Genomic DNA, 23,698 nt, shown 5'->3' on the forward strand with positions numbered 1-23,698 from the left:
TACATGTACACTATACATTCATTCATTTTTGTGCCTGACTTCAAAGAACAGTCTGTAGCCATTATTAACTCAGTTTTTGGCATGTGAATGTAACATAAGTTACCATGGAATGACCCTCAACATAAAATTTGAATTGCATTACTGCTCTAGATAACAAGAATGGAGATTCTTAGCACATAATTTGGCCAATTCATGCGTGCTCAGAAGCCATCGAGACGGCGATCTTCAGTTGCTGTGCACCTATATAATGTGAATCCTCTCCTTGGCTGAGGCCTGCAGTTATACTGAATGGATAGGTGTATTAAAACTGCCACGGGCTGATGGCTGTAGTGCTCAGTCAGACAGTCTATATATAAGTAACAAAAGACTGACAGTCACTTCCAAATGGAAAACTGGTGTGTACCGGTGCAAACTAAGTGTAGCCATCTCTATACAAACTAACAAAGTAGCACTCTGTAATTCCATAGCATGTAAACGTGAAATATATGAAATTTGAATTTCATTACTACCCTATATAGTAAGAAAAAATGGAGCCTGCTTTTATATGGGTAGAGAGGATCCTGCAGCAATTAAAACTGCCAGAGGCTGATGGGTGGAGTGCTCGGTCAGAGTGCCAATATACAAATAACAATAGACTTATTGTCATTGACTTGTTTTTTTCCAAATAACAAAAGTCTTATGAACAGAAAAATAGTGTGGATAGGTGCAAACTTAATTGAAGCAAGATCCTATCTACACTTGTAAATGCAGTCTTCAGTCTAGGATAGGTCCCAAGCAATAGGAGATCGCCTTGTGGTTGGCTGCTGGGCATGCATGAGTTGACCAAATTATGTGCTAAGAATCTCAATTTTTTCTTATTATCTAGAGCAGTAATGCAATTCACATTTCATATATTTTATGTTTACTGTACATTCTATATAGCACTACAGAGTGCAACTTTGTGTTACAGTTGTGGCCAAAAGTATTGACACCCCTGCAATTTTGTCAGGTAATACTCAGTTTCTTCCTGAAAATTATTGAAAACACAAATTCTTTGGTATTATTATCTTCATTTAATTTGTCTTAAATGAAAAAACACAAAAGGAATTGTCCTAAAGCCAAATTGGATATAATTCCACACCAAACATAAAAAGAGGGTGGACAAAAGTATTGTCACTGCTCGAAAAATCATGTGATGCTTCTGTAATTTGTGTAATTAACAGCACCTGTAACTTACCTGTGGCACCTAACAGGTGTTGGCAATAACTAAATCACACTTGCAGCCAGTTGACATCGATTAAAGTTGACTCAACGTCTGTCCTGTGTCCTTGTGTGTACCACATTGAGCATGGAGAAAAGAAAGACCAAAGAACTGTCTGAGGACTTGAGAAACCAAATTGTGAGGAAGCATGAGCAATCTCAAGGCTACAAGTCCATCTCCAAAGACCTGAATGTTGCTGTGTCTACCGTGCGCAGTGTCATCAAGAAGTTTAAAGCCCATGGCACTGTGGCTAACCTCCCTAGATGTGGACGGAAAAGAAAAATTGACAAGAGATTTCAATGCAAGATTGTGCGGATGTTGGATAAAGAACCTCGACTAACATCCAAACAAGATAAAGTTGCCCTGCAGTCCGAGGGTGCAACAGTGTCAACCCGTACTATCCATCGGCGTCTGAATGAAAAGGGACTGTATGGTAGGAGATCCAGGAAGACCCCACTTCTTACCCCGAGACGTAAAAAAGCCAGGCTGGAGTTTGCCAAAACTTACCTGAAAAAGCCTAAAACGTTTTGGAAGAATGTTCTCTGGTCAGATGAGACAAAAGTAGAACTTTTTGGGCAAAGGCATCAACTTAGAGTTTACAGGAGAAAAAAAGAGGCATTCAAAGAAAAAAACACACGGTCCCTACAGTCAAACATGGCAGAGGTTCCCTGATGTTTTGGAGTTGCTTTGCTGCCTCTGGCACTGGACTGCTTGACCGTGTGCATGGCATTATGAAGTCTGAAGACTACCAACAAATTTTGCAGCATAATGTAGGGCCCAGTGTGAGAAAGCTGAGTCTCCCTCAGAGGTAATGGGTCTTCCAGCAGGACAGTGACCCAAAACACACTTCAAAAAGCACTAGAAAATGGTTTGAGAGAAAGCACTGGAGACTTCTAAGGTGGCCAGCAATGAGTCAAGACCTGAATCCAATAGAACACCTGTGGAGAGATCTAAAAATGGCAGTTTGGAGAAGGCACCCTTCAAATATCAGGGACCTGGAGCAGTTTGCCAAAGAAGAATGGTCTAAAATTCCAGCAGAGCATTGTAAGAAACTCATTGATGGTTACCAGAAGCTGTTGGTCGCAGTTATTTTGGCTAAAGGTTGTGCAACCAAGTATTAGGCTGAGGGTGCCAATACTTTTGTCTGGCCCATTTTTGGAGTTCTGTGTGAAATGATCAATGTTTTGCTTTTTGCTTCATTCTCTTTTGTGTTTTTTCATTTAAGACAAATTAAATGAAGATAATAATACCAAAGAATTTGTGTTTGCAATCATTTTCAGGAAGAAACTGAGTATTATCTGACAAAATTGCAGAGGTGTCAATACTTTTGGCCACAACTGTATGTATAGAGATGGCTACTCTTAGTTTGCACCTGTACACACCAGTTTTCTGTTTGTAAGTCTTTTATTATTTTGAGAAAAAAAACCAAGCCATCATGCAACTATGTGTACGTGACAAAAGAATACAAAAATGATGACTCTTGGAAGAAGGGGAGGAAAAGCAAAAAATGAAACTTCGCTGTGGAGTAAAGTGGTTAAGGGTTTTGTAGAGGAAATTATTATTTTTTTATTGCTAGGGGATGGTGTGGTTATTGAAATTAATAGTCAGTCCTGATCTCCCTTGACAACTTTAGAATTACCTTCTGAAAATCCATTTGACTCACCCCTGTGTTTTGATCTGCTACCTTCCTGTTACCCTGACCTCAGACTGTTTCCTGACTACGCTTTTGTCTTTTCCCTCTGTCTATTACAAGTCCTCTTGGTACTGACCCCGTGCCTCTTGACTATCCTGCCCCACAGTAAGTCCATGTATAGTAGTTAGCGTCACTAGTGTCTATATTGTGGATTAATCGGATTATTTAATGTAGCACACTCCAGAGAACTGGTGCTACTCAAGAGATATCTTGGAGACAGAAATATGAGGTCCAAATGATTGAAAATGTACCGTAATTGTTGCATCCCAAAATTTGAAAACAGATTTGGTATAATTATTTCCCTAATTTTAAACTCTGATTTTACGATTAAAAAAAAATCAATTTACTTTTAAGGTATTATTAAAAAAATAATAACAGTGTGTTTATTTTTAGCAGATATCTGTACTGGGAGTTCAGATGGACATCTAATTTCTTCAGAATTTAAAACAGATGATCAAAGTATCACACATGATCCATATGAAGAACATGCTATTGTCTCAGGTATACCTCCAGGCCTTCTTAGGAAAGATCTGTCATCTGATCTTTTCAAACAAGTCCAAAGTTCTGATTTATCACAGCATTTTAAGCAAAATAGAAGTTACAGAAGAGATGTTGAACATGAAACAGCTCATACAAAGGAGAAACCGTTTTTATGTCCAGAATGTGGGAAATGCTTCTCCAGGAAATCAAATCTTGTTGACCATCAAAAAACTCACTCTGGTGAGAATCCATTTTCATGTTCAGATTGTGGGAAATGTTTTACTCAGAAATCAGATCTTGTTAGACATCAGAAAATTCACACAGGGGAAAAGCCATTTTCGTGTTCAGAATGTGGGAAATGTTTTATTCTGAAATCAAATCTTACTGAACACCAAAAAACTCACACAGGAGAGAAGCCATATTCATGTTCAGAGTGTGGGAAATGTTTTACTCAGAAATCACATCTTAATATCCATCAAAAATCTCATACAGGGGAGAAGCCATTTTCATGCCCAGAATGTAGAAAATGTTTTACTCGGAAAATAACCCTTGCTAACCATCAGAAAATTCACACTGGGGAGAATCCATTTTCATGTTCCGAGTGTGAGAAATGTTTTACTCAGAAATCAGATCTTGTTAGACATCAGAAAATTCACACAGGGGAGAAGCCATATTCATGTCTAGAGTGTGGGAAATGTTTTATTCAGAAAACAAATCTTATTGAACACCAAAGAACTCACACAGGAGAGAAGCCATATACATGTACAGAGTGTGGGAGATGTTTTACTCAGAAGTCACATCTTAATAGCCATCAAAAAACGCACACATTGGAGAAGCCATTTTCAAGCCCAAAATGTGAAAAATGTTTTACTGGGAAAATTTATCTTGATAACTAGCGAAAAATTCACTCATTGGATAATCTATTTTCATGTTCGGAGTGTAGGAAATATTTTACTCAGACATAAAATCTTGTTAGACATCAGAAAATTCATGCAGGGAGAAGCCATTTTCATGTTCAGAATGTGGGAAATGTTTTAACCAGAAATCAAATCTTGTTATACATCAAAGATCTCACACAGGGGAGAAGTCATACTCATGCCCAGAATGTGGTAAATGTTTTACTAGGGAATCAACTCTTGTTGACTATAAAAAAAAAAAAAAAAAAAATCACACAGGGGAGAAGCCATTTTTTTTGTTACAGTAAATGTGGAAAATGTTATTCTCAGAAATCAGATCTCATTAAGCATCTAAAGAAGCCACATAGGAAATGAACCTTTTTCAAGTTGTGAATATATGAAATGTTTAACTGGTAAATCAAGTCTTGCTGACCATCAGAAAACTCACACAGTGGAGAATTTATTTTTGCATTCAGAATTTGGCAAATGTTTTAATCATTAAAATATCCTGTTGTCACGGGAGTCACACAGGAGAATGCATCAAAATGTACCATAAGTTGAAGGTGTTTTTTCTCCAAAAGTCAGCTCCAGTTCCTAAGGTGAGAATTGTTAAGAGAAAGAACCATTTTCTTTTTTTTTTTTCCTTGTTTCTTTTTTTTTAAGCTTATTTGGTTAACAAATAGTACAAGTAAAAAAATGACAATACAGTCAAAATCACATATACTTGAGCATAAACTGTGAATCTACGGAATGTTCCAAACTCCTCCCTCATTCACTAAACTCTGATCCCATTTCAGAGGGGAAAAAAAAGTGTCAAAAGTCACAAAATGCACAATTAGGATGTATGTTGTGCAAAAGTTTTCAGGTTTCTAATGCAAGATGTATTGATGAGTTTCCCCTTAAACAGTATTTATCCACAATCTGAGGCTTCCCTTTCTCTTTAATATAGCAGTTGATTAGTGCATTTTCTAAATATCCAGTATCAAAACTTCTAGAAGTGTCCCTAATATCCTCGAAAAGGGCTCGTACTTCCGGATTGCGAGATCCCATAGTCCTCAGATGCCACTCTTACAATTAAAGTGAGAGATCTACAAATCCAGTGGTGATGAGTCTATTTTCAGCAGTTTTCGAATTTCAAATACTGCTAAGATGTTACCATTCACTAACAGTTTAAGAAAGTATGTGTCAGCTCAGGATTGGTAGAGAGAGCGCGATCGCGCTCTTTCACTGCAAGAGCAGCCATAGAAGATTGTGGGATCCTGCTCTGCATATGGAGTTCCCACAACCTGGAAGTTTGGGTCCGACTCTGCTATTAAGTTGGACCTTTTCGGGAGTTATTAGGGACATTTTTGAAAGGCTTTGATACTGGATTATATTTAGAAAATTCACTAATCTAGGGATGCTCACAGGTTTTATTAGCTAAAAAAAAAGGGGGAGCCCTAGATTGGAGATAGGACCTCTACGTATTTCACATTTATATATAACTGTATTTTCAAAACTTGTTGTTTTGATAATAAATGCTTGCTTGTAAAATATATATGCTTTGAGCTCCCTTTTCTCTATTGTTTAGATGTGTATTATGCCTCAGAACCTATGGAGCTAAGGCAGAGCTGGTTGGCATTTTGCACATACACCGCAATCCAAATAATTATGCAAATGCTATCTTTCGCTCATTCCGCTAAATGGCCAATGCAAATGAGTCAGTATAATGTTTAAAGCGAACCTGTCATCAGGATTTTGCTAAGCAAACTAAAGACATTGTCAGGTTGGCAGTGTTGAACTGATTAAAATGGTTCCTGGGGTGAAGAAATCCATCATGTGTTTCTTATGTAATCAGTGTTAGAAGTTTCCAGCTAATGATATGTCCGTGCTCCGTGGTGAGCCTGTATACAGAGTCTTATCTTCCTGCTCTAAGCCAGAGAAACCAAGGAAAGACCTGTCCACAGGCCGCCCCAAAGCACAAACATGTTACTCATCATAGAGACAGAATGTTTGGGCTTCGGGGAGGTCCTGTGAGCAGGTCTTTCCTTGGTTTCTCTGGCCTAGAGGAGGAAAATAAGACTGCCTTCAGTCCCTCCCCGGAGCACAAGCATCTCATTAACTGAAAACTTTTCTTCACCCCAGGTATCATTTTTAATCAGTATAACATCGGCAATCTAAAAGTGTCTGTAGTTTACTTAGCAAAATCCTGCTGACAGCATCATGAAAGTTGGTGCCAATCCAACCTATGACGTCTATGTGGCATCATGGAGAGATCGCAGTCCTGCGGGTCAGCTGACCGGGGTCACCGAAAGGACACCCAACCTGCAGATACAGGACCCTTTGTACTTCACCCCAGGGGGGTGGCTTAGTCCCCCGTGGCTACGATCGTTCTGATTGGCTGGTAAAAGTCAAACAGCCAATCAGAGCAATTGTAATATTTCACCAATTAAATTTGGTGAAATATTGCAATCCAGCCATGTCAGATGCTGCAATATCATCGGCCATGGCTGGAGACTGCGATACGACCCCCCCACGATTGACGGGGGCGATCTGCCCCCGCCACCAACTGACTGCGGCGATCTGCCGCCGCCGTCAGTATTTGCTCCCCCTCCCCTGCCCTCCACAACCCCTGCCTTCCGATCTCCCCCCCCCTTTCCCCCACCAGTACCTCCTAAGTCCCGGTGTCCCTCCCGGATTCTCCATGGACACCACCAACTTCCGCCACCAGATTCATTCACTCATTACAGGTACATTTTGATCACTGTGATAAACCCTATAAAATAGTAAATAACACCCCCGTTTATCGCCACCATAGGTAGGGAAAAATGATAAAAGAAAATATTTTTATTTCTATTTTTCCTTTAGGGTTAGAATTAGGATTAAGGTTAGAATTAGGGTTGGGGTTGGAATTAGGGTTGGGATTAGGGTTAGGCTTGTGGTTAGGGTTAGAGTTGGGATTAGGGTTAGGGTTGTGCTTAGGGGTGTGTTGGGGTTAGGGTTAAGTTAGAATTGAGGGGTTTCCACTATTTAGGCACATCAGGGGGTCTCCAAACGTGACATGTCGCCACCATTGATTCCAGCCAATTTTGCGTTCAAAAAGTCAAACAGCGCTCCCTCCATTCTGAGCCCCGACATGTACCCAAACAGTGGTTTACCCCAACATATGGGGTATCTGAGTACTCAGGAAAAATTGCACAGCAACTTTGGTGGTCTAATTTCTCCTGTTACCCTTGGGAAAATAAAAAATTGGGGGCTAAGAAAATTATTTTTGAGGAAAAAAAATGATTTTTTATTTTCACGGCTCTGCGTTATAAACTTTGTGAAGCACTTGGGGGTTCAAAGTGCTCACCACATATCTAGATAAGTTCCTTGGGGGGTCTAGTTTCCAAAATGGGGTCACTTGTGGGAGGTTTCTACTGTTTAGGCACATCAGGGGCTCTGCAAACGTAACGACGCCCCCAGACCATTCCATCAAGTCGGCATTTCAAAACGTCACTACTTCCCCTTGCGAGACCCGAAGTGTGTCCAAACAGTGGTTTATGACCACATATAAGGTATTGGTGTACTCAGGACAAATTGCCCAACAAATTTTAGGATCCATTTTATCCTGATGCCCATGTGAAAATGAAAAAATTGAGGCTAAAAGAAAAATTTTGTTGGAAAAATTAAAATGTCCATTTTTCATCATGAGATATATCATGAAGATTGAAGAAGTGAAAACAGTGGTAAATTATTAAAAAAGTTCAAATTTTATAGATAAACAATTTAAAACGGTACGAGATTAAATAAAAAAGACATGATACTGGGTCTCCAACAAAAGGGGATAAGGATAGCCAGCAAAAAAGAAAAATTTTTCAATTCTCCATATGGTGCAGAATGCATATATTAGCGGTTTAAAAGTATTATGCATCTATAGTCCATGATGCCCATAAACCCCCATCAAAAATAAATATCTTGTGGCCTAAAAATCCACCAGCAATTGCAATGATATTGCTAAAATTTGCTAAACAAAGTGCAGCAGCACTATAGGGATGTATGGCCTATTTTCTAAATGGGGGGAAAAAAAGGAGGCTACAGAAGAGAAACCACACCAAGGAAATTAATATAAATCAATATACTAAAGCCTCTGTCCCATGTTTGTTTGTTTAATTTTATCATTCTTTCTCAGAAAATTGGTTAGAATTTGTGGCACAGCAAAAAAACATTATGTAGCGTGTTCATTAAAAGTAGTAAAGTTGAGAGATCCAAGATGGCCGCCGACATGAACAGACACACATAGAGGAGCTCCAAGACTGGGCTTATCAATCCACTCCATCCAGCTCAATCAGGACCCCCACAAACAACCATTGGAACACACCTAAACTCAGGATCCCTGAAAGCCCATTATATTGGGATCTGGACTGTAAATTCTTGCCCAAGGGAGTCAAAGGCATCATAGCAGATGTGAGGTCTGCGGCCTACACCGACAGATGAGAGCCTGACCAAAAGTGATTGCTGACCCACAGCAGAATCCCTGCAGTCACCACAGAAGCCGGACAGTAGAAAGGAGCCCCCAGAGTGAGCTCACACAGACCCACCACTGGATGCACAAAGCCTGGACAATGATCCCACCAGATGAACCCTACAGCAGATGGGACTAGAAACATCCTTCTCTCCACCTTTCCGGAGGGAGTCTGACTCACCCAGCCTGGCAGTGGATCCACAGCAGCACTTGACTGGTAGGTGCAGGCACTAGGGAGAGTGAGGGCAGTGCAGAACCAGTGAGGTCATAAACCCTGAGGGGTGAGAGGCAGGAGGCCAGGGAGTGCTGGCAGACACACACAGGCTGGAAAGTCCCCAGCACAAGCTGCAACTTTGCTGGCATCTTGTAGCCAAGAGAGGAAAACACACTATAAATTTATATTTGGTGTTTGTACACTACATATCCTCATGATCATAACACCGAGGGATGAAAACTGAAAATTTGACTACAACGACATAGCCAGTTATTGAGATAAACTTCCAGAGGTCAGCGCTGAGCAGTGACTACGGCTTTTTTTTAATAACGGCGCCTGCTTACACCTACACGTGTTTGGATAAATAATGGATAAAGCCCCCTTCTGTCAGGGCTCGCCTTCTGTATTGTGGTTGACCCCGGCCCAATTTGGGATATACCTTCGATAACAGGACGATGTAAGCTTCTTTAGCCATATCTTGGCTGTGGTATCCCCCCCTCTCTCTCTCTGTGTATACCTCATGGCTGCATACTCTGCTCCACCATCCATGGATAAATTCGTGAATCAGGGTAGCTCCAAACCGGTCAAGACCAGAGCTCAGGTTACCAAATCTCCTCCTAAAACATCTGACTCTAACATCACCATGTCTGAGGAATCCCTGCAAGCAATTGCTGCTTCTATTACAATGAAGCTCATGCCGGTGATTGACACCAGACTTCAATCATCACTGGAATCAATCACATCACAGCTAACTGAACACACCAATAAAATTTCAGTGGCAGAACAGCGGATTTTTGACTTGGAGGACACGGTACAATCCTTTGTTACCCAGATAAAGGACAGAGACCACGAGATAGAGCAGCTTCAGGAGAAATTTGATGACCTGGAAAACCGGAGTCGTAACAATCTACGGATCATCGGTGTTCCTGTCCTGAATCTGTAAAGGACCTACACCACCTTACTTCCTCATGGCTCCCACGAGCACTCAATTTGCCTGACATGCCTGGCTCTATGGTGGTGGAGCGAGTGCACAGAATTGGACCTGAGCGCTCTGATCCGAAAGCTCGTCCACGCCCGGTAATTTTCAAGTTACTCAATTACCAGGACAAACTTCAGTTGCTCCGGGCGTACCAAGCCACCTCCTCATTGAATTACGAGGGCCATTCCCTCCTTATATTTCAAGATTTCTCCTCCTTGGTGGTGACCAAGCGCCGTGCTTTTTCTTCAGTATGTAAACTATTACATGACAAAGGCAATCGTTTTGCTCTTCTCTACCCTGCACGCCTTCGGGTGGTGCTTCAAGGAAAACCGGTATTTTTTGATGACTCAGATAAAGCATTAGAGGAAGTTGAGTGCTCTTTCTGGGCTTCCTCTCCGGTCACTTGACTGTTGTGAGTTCCTTTTTCCCTTCACCATTGAGGTCTGATGAACTCCCTCCTCTGGTGAAGGAAGGTAGTGAGGCTGATTACCAAACACATGAGCAGCTAGATGATGACTGGGTGGCTGGAATTGAGGACTGGATATAAGGCTGCCGACGCCCTTCTTCCTGGCTGGTGATTTTCCTGCTGGATTCTTGGAGACCAGTCTGATTCCTGCATCTCAAAGCTAAGTTTTTCTGCTCTGCTTTGCACTCTTCAGTTTTGTTTTTGTTTTGCCTTGTTTTTTGGGAGTTCTGCCTTCCCCGGCCGGGGGTGAGCTGAACTCCATTTTTGTCTCTGATCTGTTGATATTTTGCTCTGTCTTCAGAATATACCTGAGTGCTGATATAGTCTTTTGAAGCCTAGCGACTTCAGGGCCTGTTTTTCCTATCAGTCGGATGGCTCATTTTGATAGGATTTTTGCAGATGGCAGACAGCAGCTTTCCTGTCCTATGTAGTTAGCTTGGGCCCCATCATTTGCTCAACCTATCTTTCTATCTGTGTTAGTGTTTTCATCTTGCTTCACCGTCATTATATGTTGGGGGCTGCCTATTGCTTTGGGGTCTGCTCTGGGGCAGTTTAGTTTTTCCTCTTTCTGTCTTTAAGCTATATAGTTCTCCGGCTGTGATCGAGGGGTCTAGGGCACCGTAGGAACCCCCCACGGCTACTGCTAGTTGTTGTGGATAGGTTCAGGGGTCTGCAATCCGATAGCTGCCAACCTCTCTGGTTTTTCTGGACTTAGCTGGTATTTTGTTTTGTCCTCCTTCGGTGACTCATCATAACAGAATCACCAGCCATACCGCAGATCCTAGGGTACTCAATAGCAGGAGAGAATTGTAAGGGAAAAAAAAAGTGTCAGAATATTTTTTTTTGTGTGCATATTTTTTCCTCTATATCTCTGAGGCCGTAGGGGGAATTTTTATCTCATTGGAGATGAAGCAATTGTCTGATCGTGTGGAGCAGCTCGCTGCTGAATTGCGGGGAATTTCCGCCTATCTTGCTCATTCACATGCTGCTGAACCAAAGATTCCTACTCCCGATGTATTTTTGGGGGATCGGTCTAAATTCTTGAGTTTCAAGAATAATTGTAAATTATTTTTTGCCTTGAAGCCTAACTCGTCGGGGAACTCCGCGCAGCAGGTTAAAATTGTCATCTCTTTGCTGCGCGGCGATCCCCAGGATTGGGCGTTTTCTTTGAAACCTGATGATCCTATTCTGAATAATGTGAACGCATTTTTTCAAGCCTTGGGGTTTTTGTATGATGAACCTAATGCTATTGATCAGGCTGAAAAGACCCTGTTGGTATTAAGCCAGGGTCGGGATTCGGCAGAGTTGTACTGTCAAAAATTCCGAAAGTGGGCGGTCCTTACTACCTGGAATGATGGTGCCTTGGCAGCCCTCTTTCGGAAGGGTTTGTCAGAAACTGTAAAAGATACTATGGTGGGATTTCCTGTTCCCTCTGGTCTTGACGATTCTATGTCATTAGCCATTCAGGTGGATCGGCGTTTACGTGAACGCAAAACTACACGAGAGATGTTGCCACCTGTTGAACAAATGTCTGAACCTATGCAATGTGATAGTTTTGTCTAGGACGCAACGTCAGGAGTTCAGAAGGCGTAATAAGCTGTGTTTTTTTTGTGGAGATCATAGAATCATAGAATCGTAGAGTTGGAAGGGACCTCCTGGGCCATCTGGTCCAACCCCCTGCTCAAAGCAGGATTCGCTAAATCATCCCAGTCAGATGTCTGTCCAACCTCTGTTTGAAGACTTCCATTGAAGGAGAACTCACCACTTCTCGTGGCAGCCTGTTCCACTCATTGATCACTCTGTCAAAAAGTTTTTTCTAATATCTAATCTGTGTCTCCTCCCATTCAGTTTCATCCCATTGCTTCTAGTCTTTCCTTGTGCAAATGAGAATAAAGTTGATCCTTCTACAATGTGACAGCCCTTTAGATATTTGTAGACAGCTATTAAGTCTCCTCTCAGTCTTCTCTTTTGCAAACTAAACATTCCCAAATCCTGCAACCTTTCCTCATAAGACAGGGTTTGCAGACCGGTCACCATTCTGGTTGCTCTTTTCTGAACTTGCTCCAGTTTGTTGATGTCTTTTTTAAAATGTGGTGCCCAAAACTGGACACAATATTCCAGATGAGGTCTGACCAAAGAGGAGTAGAGGGAAATAATGACTTCACGTGATCTAGACTGTATGCTTCTGTTAATACATCCTAGAATTTCATTTGCCTTTTTTGCTGCTGCATCACACTGTTGACTCGAGATGCCTCGCATATTATTTCTGTCTGCCCTAAATGAGAGAAACGTTGTGCACACACGTTTTCTGTGGGTGGTGTTCAACCCAAGTTTCTTCTGGCAATTACTCTGATCTGCTCCCTGTCCACATTTTCCGCCAAGGCTTTTGTGGATTCAGGAGCATCTCTTAACCTGATGGACTTGGATTTTGCTAAACGTTGTGGATTTCCTATGACACCGCTGTGGACGCCTATCCCTTTGAGGGGTATTGATGCTACTCCTTTGGCGAAGAATATACCTTAGTTTTGGACCCAGGTGGTAATGCGGGTCGCCCCAGACCATCAAGAAAATTGCAGATTTTTGGTGTTGCATAATTTGCATGATACCATTGTTCTGGGGTTTCCCTGGTTGCAAATTCATAATCCAGTTCTGGATTGGAAATCTTTGTCTGTGGTGAGTTGGGGTTGTCGGTGTGCCCTTAGTGATGCTCCTGTTTTCTCCACCTCTCCCCAGTCGCATGATGTTCCTGACTATTTGGCTGACTTTTATGATGTATTTAGTGAGAATGAGTCTGCGCCTTTGCCTCCTCATAGGAGTTATGACTGTGCAATTGAGCTGAACCCGGGGTGTAAATTCCCCGAGGGTCGGCTTTTCAATTTATCTGTACCCGAGCACGAGGCTATGCGATCCTATATTAAGGAGGCATTGGAGAAGGGTCATATTAGACCATCCTCTTCACCCTTAGGTGCTGGTTTTTTTTTCGTGGCTAAAAAGGATGGTTCATTAAGGCCTTGTATTGACTGTCGTGCCCTCAACAAAATTACTGTTAAATATCAGTATCCGTTACCCCTGATTTCTGATCTATTCTCCAGAGTTAAAGGTGCTTGCTGGTTTACCAAGCTTTACCTCAGGGGGGCGTATAATCTTACCCGCATTAAGCATGGGGATGAATGGAAGACGGCGTTTAATACTCCGGAGGGACATTTTGAGTACCTGGTGATGCCTTTTGGGCTCACTAATGCCCCTTCTGTCTTCCAGTGCTTCATGAACGATATATTCCGAGACTTTGTGGATAAATTTTTGATTATCTATCTGGATGATATTTTGATCTTCTCCAAGAATTGGGACTCTCATGTGGAACATGTTCGGACTGTGTTCCGGATTTTGAGGGAGAATTCCCTGTATGTCAAGGGATCGAAATGCCTTTTTGGGGTACAGAGGATTTCATTTTTGGGATTTATTTTGTCTCCGTCAACTATTGAAATGGACCCGGCCAAGGTACAGGCCATTTATGATTGGGTTCAGCCCACTTCTTTGAAGGCCCTCCAGAAGTTTTTGGGTTTTGCTAATTTTTATCGGAAATTTATAGCTAATTTTTCTGGTATTGCCAAGTCATTGACGGATTTGACTAGGAAGGGTGCTGATGTGCTGAATTGGTCTCCGGAGGCTGTTTCTTCCTTTCAGGAGCTGAAGCGAAGATTCACTTCTGCTCCGGTTTTGCGGCAACCTGATGTCTCACTCCCGTTTCAGGTGGAGGTGGACGCTTCTGAGATTGGTGCAGGAGCGGTGTTGTCCCAAAAAGATCCTGTGACATCTAAAATGAATCCTTGTGCTTTCTTTTCCCGAAAGTTCTCCCCATCCGAACGTAACTATGATGTGGGGAATCGGGAACTGTTGGCCATGAAATGGGCATTTGAGGAGTGGAGACATTGGTTGGAGGGAGCCAAACACCAAGTCGTGGTCCTTACTGACCACAAGAATTTGATTTACCTGGAGTCGGCCAAGCGCTTGAATCCTAGACAGGCTAGGTGGGCCTTGTTTTTCACACATTTTGATTTTGTGGTCTCTTTTCTTCCGGGCACTAAGAATGTCAAGGCAGATGCCCTCTCTAGGAGTTTCCTTGCTGATTCTCCTGTTGTGACTAAGCCTGCTACCATCTGTAACGCTAGCGGTACCTAAGATAGAGAGTGGACCCTCTGGATCGCGGATCCGGAGCCCCAGGGTCGAGCACACCAGGTGAAGACCGACCCCTATACAGGGATCGTTTGGGGCAGGACCACAGAGGACGGAGGCGCGACAGCCGGAACCAAGAGGGACGGCTCCAAGGACAGAAGGAGAGGGAAGGCAATGGTACGTTGGAGGACCTAGACGGGCAGAAGAGGAGGACGGCACCGGAGATGGGAGACAGTGCACAGGCAGGCTGGGAGGGAAGGACGCAGGAGACAGAGAGCGACAGGGAGTGTCAGGCGGAACGCGGAAAGCTACAGTAGAACTGTAGAGGCCAGAGAGTGCAGGAAAGCTACACGATCGTCAGGCGTCCTCCTAACTGCGAGGACGCCTGAAGTACAGCAGCCCCCGGATGCTCGTCATCCAAACCCGCCCTTCGGCGCCGCCCATCGCAGGGGAGACCAGGCCCGCCCCTCAGCGCCGCCCATCATGGGAGAGCGAGGAAAGACGGCGGCGAGCGCGAACCAGGGGGCGGGAAGGAGGAGCCGAGGAGAAGAGGAACTGACGGCGGCCACGTGACTGAGCGGGAGCGCGCAGGTGAGGGGATGCCGCAGCGGCCGCCGCAGCGAAAGGGGCATCGGCGGGCATAACCGCCGATGTCACACCATCTTAGGCGAGGGGGTAGTTCTTTCTGCCATCTCGTCCGATTTGAGATGTGCTCTGGAAGAGTTTCAGGAGGACAAACCTGAGCGTTGTCCCAGTGGAAAGTTGTATGTTCCTGACCAGTGGAGGAAGAGAGTGATGTCTGAAGTTCATTGCTCTGCATTGGCTAGTCATCCAGGTATTTTTGGTACTAGAGATCTGGTGAGTCGGTCTTTTTGGTGGCCCGCCTTGTCTCATGATCTCAGGAATTTTGTGCAGTCCTGTGGGACTTGCTCCCGGTCTAAACCTTGTTCTCGCTCTAGTGGCTTGTTGATGCCTTTGCCGGTGCCCAGGAGGCCATGGACCCATATTTCAATGGATTTTATCTCTGATATGCCTGTCTCTCAGAGAATGACTGTGATTTGTGATAGATTCTCTAAGATGGTCCATCTGGTACCACTCCCTAAGCTGCCATCTTTCTCTGAGTTGGTGCCCTTGTTTTTGCAACAGGTGGTTCGCTTGCACGGGATTCCTGAGAACATTGTATCTGACAGGAGTTCAGTTTGTGTCTAGATTTTGGAGGACTTTCTGTTCCAAGCTGGGAATTCAGTTGTCCTTCTCCTCTGCGTTTCACCCTCAGACCAATGCACAGACGGAGAGAACAAACCAGACTTTGGAGTCGTATTTGAGATGTTTTATTTCTGCCGATCAGGATGATTGGGTTTCATTTTTGCCCTTGGCCTAATTTGCTTTAAATAATAGAGCTAGTTCTGCCACTTTGATGTCACCTTTTTTTTTGTAACTTTGGTTTTCACCCTCGATTTTCTTCAGGGCAGGTGAAGCCTTCTGCCTGCCCAGGTGTTGACACTGTGGTGGAGAGAATGCACCAGATCTGGGACCAAGTAGTGGATAAGTTGTCTCTCTCCCAGGAAAAGGCCCAGCGGTTTTCCAACCGGCGTAGGACCGTTGGTCCCCAGTTTAAGGTGGGTGATATGGTTTGGTTGTCATCAAAAAATATCGCTATGAAGGTGGCTTCTCCTAAGTTTAAGCCTAGATTTATTGGACCTTACAAGATTTTGGAGATTATTAATCCGGTCTCTTTTCGGTTGGCTCTTCCTGTCACATTTAAAATTCATAATGTGTTTTCATAAGTCCTTGTTGAAGAGGTTTGTTGAACCAGTAGTTTCTGTGGTGGCACCTCCTGACCCTATATTGGTTGAAGGTAACATGGAATATGAGGTAGAGAAGATACTGGATTCCCGTCTGGCTAGACGGAGACTCCAGTATTTGGTTAAGTGGAAGGGTTATGGTCAGGAGGATAATTCCTGGGTCTCTGCCTCTGTTATTCATGCCAAAAGATTGGTGCGTGCCTTTCATCGGGCTCACCCGGATCGCCCTGGTGGCATGGATGAGGGTTCGGTGACCCCTCCTCAAGGGGGAGGTACTGTTGTGAGTTCATTTTTTCCCTTCACCATTGAGGTCTGATGAACTCCCTCCTCTGGTGAAGGAAGATAGTGAGGCTGATTACCAAACACATGGGCAGCTAGATGATGACTGGGTGGCTGGAATTGAGGACTGGATATAAGGCTGCCGACGCCCTTCTTCCTGGCTGGTGATTTTCCTGCTGGATTCTTGGAGACCAGTCTGATTCCTGCATCTGAAAGCTAAGTTTTTCTGCTCTGCTTTGTTCTCTTCAGTTTTGTTTTGCCTTGTTTTTTGGGAGTTCTGCCTTCCCCGGCCGGGGGTGAGCTGAACTCCATTTTTGTCTCTGATCTGTTGATATTTTGCTCTGTCTTCAGAACATACCTGAGTGCTGATATAGTCTTTTGAAGCCTAGCGACTTCAGGGCCTGTTTTTCCTATCAGTCGGTTGGCTCATTTTGATAGGATTTTTGCGGATGGCAGACAGCAGCTTTCCTGTCCTGTCCTATGTAGTTAGCTTGGGCCCCATCATTTGCTCAACCTATCTTTCTATCTGTGTTAGTGTTTTAATCTTGCTTTACCGTCATTATATGTTGGGGGCTGCCTATTGCTTTGGGGTCTGCTCTGGGGCAGTTTAGTTTTTCCTCTGTCGTTAGGCTATATAGTTCTCCGGCTGTGATCGAGGGGTCTAGGGCACCGTAGGAACCCCCCACGGCTACTGCTAGTTGTTGTGGATAGGTTCAGGTGTCTGCAATCCGATAGCTGCCAACCTCTCTGGTTTTTCTGGACTTAGCTGGTATTTTGTTTTGTCCTCCTTCGGTGACTCATCATAACACTTGACTCTGATTTGTAGCCATGTGTTATTTTGCCTTTAAGATTTGATTTTGAGCTTATGGTTTGATCGATATTGAACTTTTGTTCTTATCTCATGTTTTTCCTTCTAGGGGATACCATTAGTTAAGATAACTTAACCCGATGTTTAACTTTTTGGTTTATATGTTGTTTCTCAGTTCAGTTGGGGTTTGGGGTGGGGGGTGGGTTCCTTCTCCTTGGGCACGCTCTATGTCCGGTCTTTTTGGCTAACTTGGGTTGGTAGGTTTGCTCGCTGGGACAGACCTTTGCCAAACTACTCTTTTTTTCTCATTTCTACGTTCTGGCCCCAATGTGGGATAGATTAACATGGCTGCCCCTAATAACATAGCTTCTCACATTAATATACGCTCCATCGAACTTCTGTCATGGAATGTGGCTGGCCTCAATTCACCGGTAAAGCGCAGAAAAGTACTAGATCACATTACTCGTCTACGCCCCCATATTGTCTTTTTACAAGAAACCCACTGGCTATGCAGGGGTCACCCAGCGCTCCATAATAGATATTATGCGGAGTGTTTGTGTCATGGCTTGAACAGGGTTCTTGCCCTGCACTCACAGGGTTAAGTGTTTGTGGCCTCTTTCTGGATCTGGGAGGGGTATTTAAACTCACTCTTTACCAGGGTTCTCTGTCAGCTATACTGTTGTTCTGGTGTGTCTGACCCCTGGTGTGCGTGTATTCTGCGTTGCTTGTTTGATTCCCGTGTATGACCCGGCCTGTTCCCTCACTCTGTACTCCGTCTCTCACATTGGTACTACTGTCTTCTCCGGTTCTGACCTCCTGGCTTGGCTATCGTTACTCCGTTACAGTTTGTCCCTATTGTGCCGTCTATTGCCCGTTCTGGTTTTCTGACCTATTGCTACGTCCTGACTATCCTTTCTGTCTAAACCCTGTGGTACTGTATTGCTATCTGGTGCTTTGACCCTGGCTTCGTCTGGTTTCTGTCTCTGTCTATGCCCCTTGGTAACATTGCCCCGTAGTTACCTTTCTAGGAGTTTCCCTGCAGCTCCTAGATCTGTGGAGCTTAGGCCACGCCCCCAGCAGTCATGTGCTTCAGGTCCTGATACTCTGAAGCACGCATCGTCACCGCTGCTGCCCTGCTCCACAGGTATCTGTGAGTACTGTCTTTGTACTCAGGACACCCGCACTGGCACAGTGAGCAAGTGCAGTGCGGTGTTCCTGACAGTTTGGAGGCTTCCTTTACACTGAAAAAACGTGGTGTGGCCATTTTGTTTCATAAGGATCTCGATTATTCTATACAGGATGTGGTGAGGGACCAGGCAGGGCGATATATATTAGTCAGAGCTATTATTGAACAGCGGGAATATTGCCTTATGAATGTTTGCGCACCCAAAACTACTAGCCCCACCTTCTTAGCTAAACTTGAAGAGATGGTTTACGACTGGCATCCTACCAGTATAATATTGGGTGGAGATTTAAACACCCTTCATGATGCTTTTTTGGACAGATCTTCCCCCCTGCCCGCATCTCACCCTCCATCCAGAGCGATTTCTACCTTGTTAAACAGTCTTGACTTGGTTGATGCCTGGAGGTGCTGCCACCCTACGGAAAGAAAATATACCTTCTATTCTAGGGTACATGATGTTCACACTCGAATTGATTATTGGCTGACTTCTGCCTCTCTTTTTTCCCTTCTAAAAACAGTTGACATTCTCCCTTTAATTATCTCAGACCACTCCACGGTCTTACTTACTTTGGAACTCCCCACTAATAGATCTGTGTCTTTGCGCTGGCGCTTCACCTCTTATCTCTATACTTCAGATGATTTCAAGCGCTGTATAACAGGCTGGTGGGAGACTTTCGTGGAGGATAACTTGGAACACTTGGACGATATCAATCTATTTTGGGCCACTGCTAAAACAGTACTTAGGGGACATGTTATCTCTTATGTGTCCCAGAAAAAAAGGTAGTTGTCCTCCTTGCTGCCTCACCTAGACCAGCTCACTCAGTCGTATAGAGACTTTAAATTACATAATACTCCCTCCTCCAGAGAGGCTTACCTGACAGCTAAACAAAATTTAAATACCCTATTACATGAGCAGGCACACAACCAATTAGCTCATCAACGTAACCGTTATTTTCGTTGGGGTAACAAACCAGGCCGTCTCCTGGCATCTTTAACGAAGCCATTCAAAGCAGCTACTGGGGTTCCCAATATTGTCTTACCCGATGGTTCTATCACTCGTGACCCAACCCAAATTTGTGCGGTTTTTAGAGACTTTTATGCAGATCTTTATGGCCTATCTCTGGACTCTCGGGAGGATGGATATGCATTCCTACGCAAGGCTTGTCCAGCAAGGCTTTCTGAGTCTCAGAAGAAGATCCTAAACCAACCAATTTCTTCTGAGGAGGTAAGATTAGTCATTAAATCTTCAAAACTGCATAAAACCCCTGGCTGGGATGGACCCCTGGCTCGGTAGAGTTTTATAAACTGTTACAACCCTTAATTTCTCCACACCTCACCTCTCTTTTTAACCATATTTTGGACTCTGGTTCTCTGCCGGATCGATTTAATGAAGCCTGTCTGTCATTACTACTAAAGCCGGGCAAAGATCTGCTTCTCCCTGCCTCGTACCGCCCGATTTCCCTTTTAAATGTTGATTTTAAATTGCTCACCAAAATCATGGCTAGATTACAGTCTACAGTCATGGCCAAAAGTTTTGAGAATGACACAAATGTTAATTTTTACACAGTCTACTGCTTCATTTTTTCTAATGGCAATTTGCATATACTCCAGAATGTTATAAAGAGTGATCAGCTTAACAGCAATTACTTGCAAAGTCAATATTTGCCTAGAAAATGAACTTTATCCCCCAAAACACATTTCAACATCATTGCAGCCCTGCCTTAAAAGGACCAGCTAACATCGTTTCAGTGATTGCTCCATTAACACAGGTGTGGGTGTTGATGAGGACAGGGCTGGAGATCAACCTGTCATGATTAAGTAAGAATGACACCACTGGAAACTTTAAAAGGAGGCTGGTGCTTGGCATCATTGTTTCTCTTCTGTTAACCATGGTTATCTCTAAAGAAACACGTGTAGTCATCATTGCATTGCAGAAAAATGGCCTAACAGGGAAGAGTATCGCAGCTAGAAAGATTGCACCTCAGTCAACAATCTATCGCATCATCAAGAACTTCAAGGAGAGAGGTTCCCTTGTTGCCAAAAAGGCTCCAGGGCGCCCAAGAAAGACCAGCAAGCGCCAGGACCGTCTCTTAAAAGTGTTTCAGCTGCGGGATCGGGCTACCAGCAGTGCAGAGCTTGCTCAGGAATGGCAGCAGGCAGGTGTGAGTGCATCTGCACGCACTGTGAGGCGGAGACTCTTGGAGCAAGGCCTGGTCTCAAGGAGGGCAGCAAAGAAGCCACTTCTCTCCAGGAAAAACATCATGGACAGACTGATATTCTGCAAGAGGTACAGGGAGTAGAATGCTGAAGACTGGGGTAAAGTCATTTTCTCTGATGAATCCCCTTTTCGATTGTTTGGGACATCTGGAAAACGGCTTATTCGGAGAAGACCAGGTGAGCGCTACCACCAGTCTTGTCTCATGCCAACTGTCAAGCATCCTGAAACCATTCATGTGTGGGGTTGCTTCTCAGCCAAGGGAATGGGCTCTCTCTCAGTCTTGCCTAAAAACACAGCCATGAATAAAGAATGGTACCAGAATGTCCTCCAAGAGCAACTTCTCCCAACCGTCCAAGAGCAGTTTGGCGATCAACAATGCCTTTTTCAACATGATGGAGCACCTTGCCATAAAGCAAAGGTGATAACTAAATGGCTCAGGGAACAAAACATAGAGATTTTGGGACCATGGCCTGGAAACTCCCCAGATCTTAATCCCACTGAGAACTTGTGGTCAATCATCAAGAGACGGGTGGACAAACGAAAACCTTCAAATTCAGACAAAATAAAAGCATTGATTTTGCAAGAATGGACTGCTATCAGTCAGGATTTGATCCAGAAGTTGATTGAGAGCATGCCAGGGAGAATTGCTGAGGTCCTGAAGAAGAAGGGTCAAGACTGCAAATACTGACTTGCTGCATTAACTCATTCTAACTGTCAATATAACCTTTTGCTACTCATAATATGATTGCAATTATATTTCTGTATGTGATAAAAACATCTGACAAACACACATAAAAACCAGAGGCCAGCAGATCATGTGAAAATATAATATTTGGGTCATTCTCAAAACTTTTGGCCATGACTGTATGCTTCCTGATATTCTTGCCTCATCTCAAACTTTGTCCATGGTCGGTCTATCACTTAAAATATCAGGACGGCGTTAGCGGCCATCACACATAGTTATCAGGCTATGGCCAAGCAGAATATACTGGTCAGCCTCGACGCTGATAAGGCTTTTGACCATGTGGCCTGGTCTCATCTTATCAGAACTCTGAAGTATAGACTGTTTGGCTTTACCTTTTTTTAATTTTATACGTACAATTTACACTAACTCCCAATCTTCGATTTGGCTTAGGCCTGTTTCACACATCCGTTATTTGCGATCAGTCAAAATCCAACAATTTTTTAAAAAAACGGATCCGCCAAAAAAGGGCGCATCCATTTTTTTCCCCATAGACTTACATTATTGGCGGATCTTGACTGATAGTCGTCCGTCCTACCCGTTTTTGTACGGATCCGCCAAGATTTTAGCGGCTCCCGGGCGGATGAGACGGACCCTGCAACGTTTTTTGTCTCTGACGGATCGTCAGTTTGAACCGCGCATGCCCGGAATCACAGCCCCGGGAAGCATTTTAACCCGTTACTGCCGTTCCGGGAGCCGCTAATATCTCTCTCACCATCGCTCCCGCCGTCTCCTCACCCGAGCTCCGACCATCGCTCCCGCCGTCTCCTCACCCGAGCTCCGACCATCGCTCCCGCCGTCTCCTCACCCGAGCTCCGACCTCCCGCGACATCGCGAGCTCCCCCCGCACATGTCTTCCCACAACCCCCTCTCTTCTCGCGGTTCCCTCGGCACATTGGCTGTCCTTTTTTTTTTTTTTTTTTAAGCGCGGTTCCTTTTACATTCCTAGATCGGCGGAACCAGTCATATCAACGGTCTGGTGGCACCCGTTGGTGTCTTGACGGACACGGATCCGTCCTCCACCTTTTTGGCGGATGGCAACTGACAGGTAAAAACGTATGTGTGAAATAGACTTTAATGGTATCCAGTCAACCCCTTTTTCCATCTTCAGGGGGATGAGGCAGGGCTGTCCTCTGTCACCTTTGTTGTTTAATATTGCCCTTGATCCCTTACTAAGATATCTGGAGATGATCCCTTCCTTTGGGGGCATAGGGGTCGGTCACCATACACATAAAACGTTGGCATTTGCTGATGATATCTTACTTATGATATCCAATCCTAAGGAATCCATTTCCTCTATAATGGATGCCTTTAATGAATTTGGAGCAGTTTCGGGATTTCGTATAAACTTTAATAAATCTCATGCTTTAGCTATTTTTAAAATTGCTCAGAAACGGTGGCCGTTCCCTTTTCCCTTTCAGTGGAGGAGAAATTCTTTACCTTATCTTAGCGTTGACCTACTATCAAATCCTCATGATATCTATAAATTAAATGTTCAGCCTCTTATTTCTGTAGTTATACAAGAAATTCAATCCTGGAAATCCCTTAAATTATCCTTTGCAGATAAAGCCCATCTAATTAAAATGATCTCTTTCCCTAAAATACTCTCCTTTACAGACGCTCCCGGTTCTACTTTCTAAAGCTGATGATAGGCTACTGACACGAGCCTTCCGCCAATTTATTTGGGGCTCAGAAGGGGGCTCTAGAATTAGTGTTTTTAAGCTACAGCAAACCAAATCTTTGGGTGGACTTAATCTCCCAAATTTACGCCTCTACAGTATAGTATCCTTGATTGGATATACGCCTTTAATCGCTTCACTAATACCCCAATAGATGAGGCCATGTGTAGACCCTTCAGCCTCCCAGCATTGCTTCACCTACGAAATGCTGAAATTCCAGTGGAGGTTAGAGATAATCCTCTATTATGGTCAGTAATCTTGGGATGGCGTCAAGCTAGACGAGTTAGCGGTCTTGACCCCCACATCTCGATGTTTCTTCCCTTTCAAGGTAACCCCTCTTTTCTACAAGGCAAGTCACCT

The 23,698-nt window shown here is 43.9% G+C and overlaps 1 protein-coding gene across 1 annotated transcript in view; it reads left to right on the top strand.

Annotated features, from left to right (window-relative positions):
* Positions 1-5,844, top strand: part of LOC141055827 (uncharacterized) — a 182,002-nt gene extending 176,158 nt beyond the window's left edge. Inside the window, exon 6 of the mRNA XM_073552545.1 lies at positions 3,552-5,844. Within this exon, the coding sequence (XP_073408646.1) occupies positions 3,552-4,309 (758 nt within the window). The 3' untranslated portion in view covers positions 4,310-5,844. The remainder of the gene's footprint in view (positions 1-3,551) is intronic.
* Positions 5,845-23,698: the final 17,854 nt, after the last annotated feature.

The sequence above is a fragment of the Dendrobates tinctorius genome, unplaced genomic scaffold (genome assembly GCF_039654945.1).
Source record: "Dendrobates tinctorius isolate UK_male_01 unplaced genomic scaffold, ASM3965494v1 ptg000192l, whole genome shotgun sequence".
Taxonomy (NCBI): domain Eukaryota; kingdom Metazoa; phylum Chordata; class Amphibia; order Anura; family Dendrobatidae; genus Dendrobates; species Dendrobates tinctorius.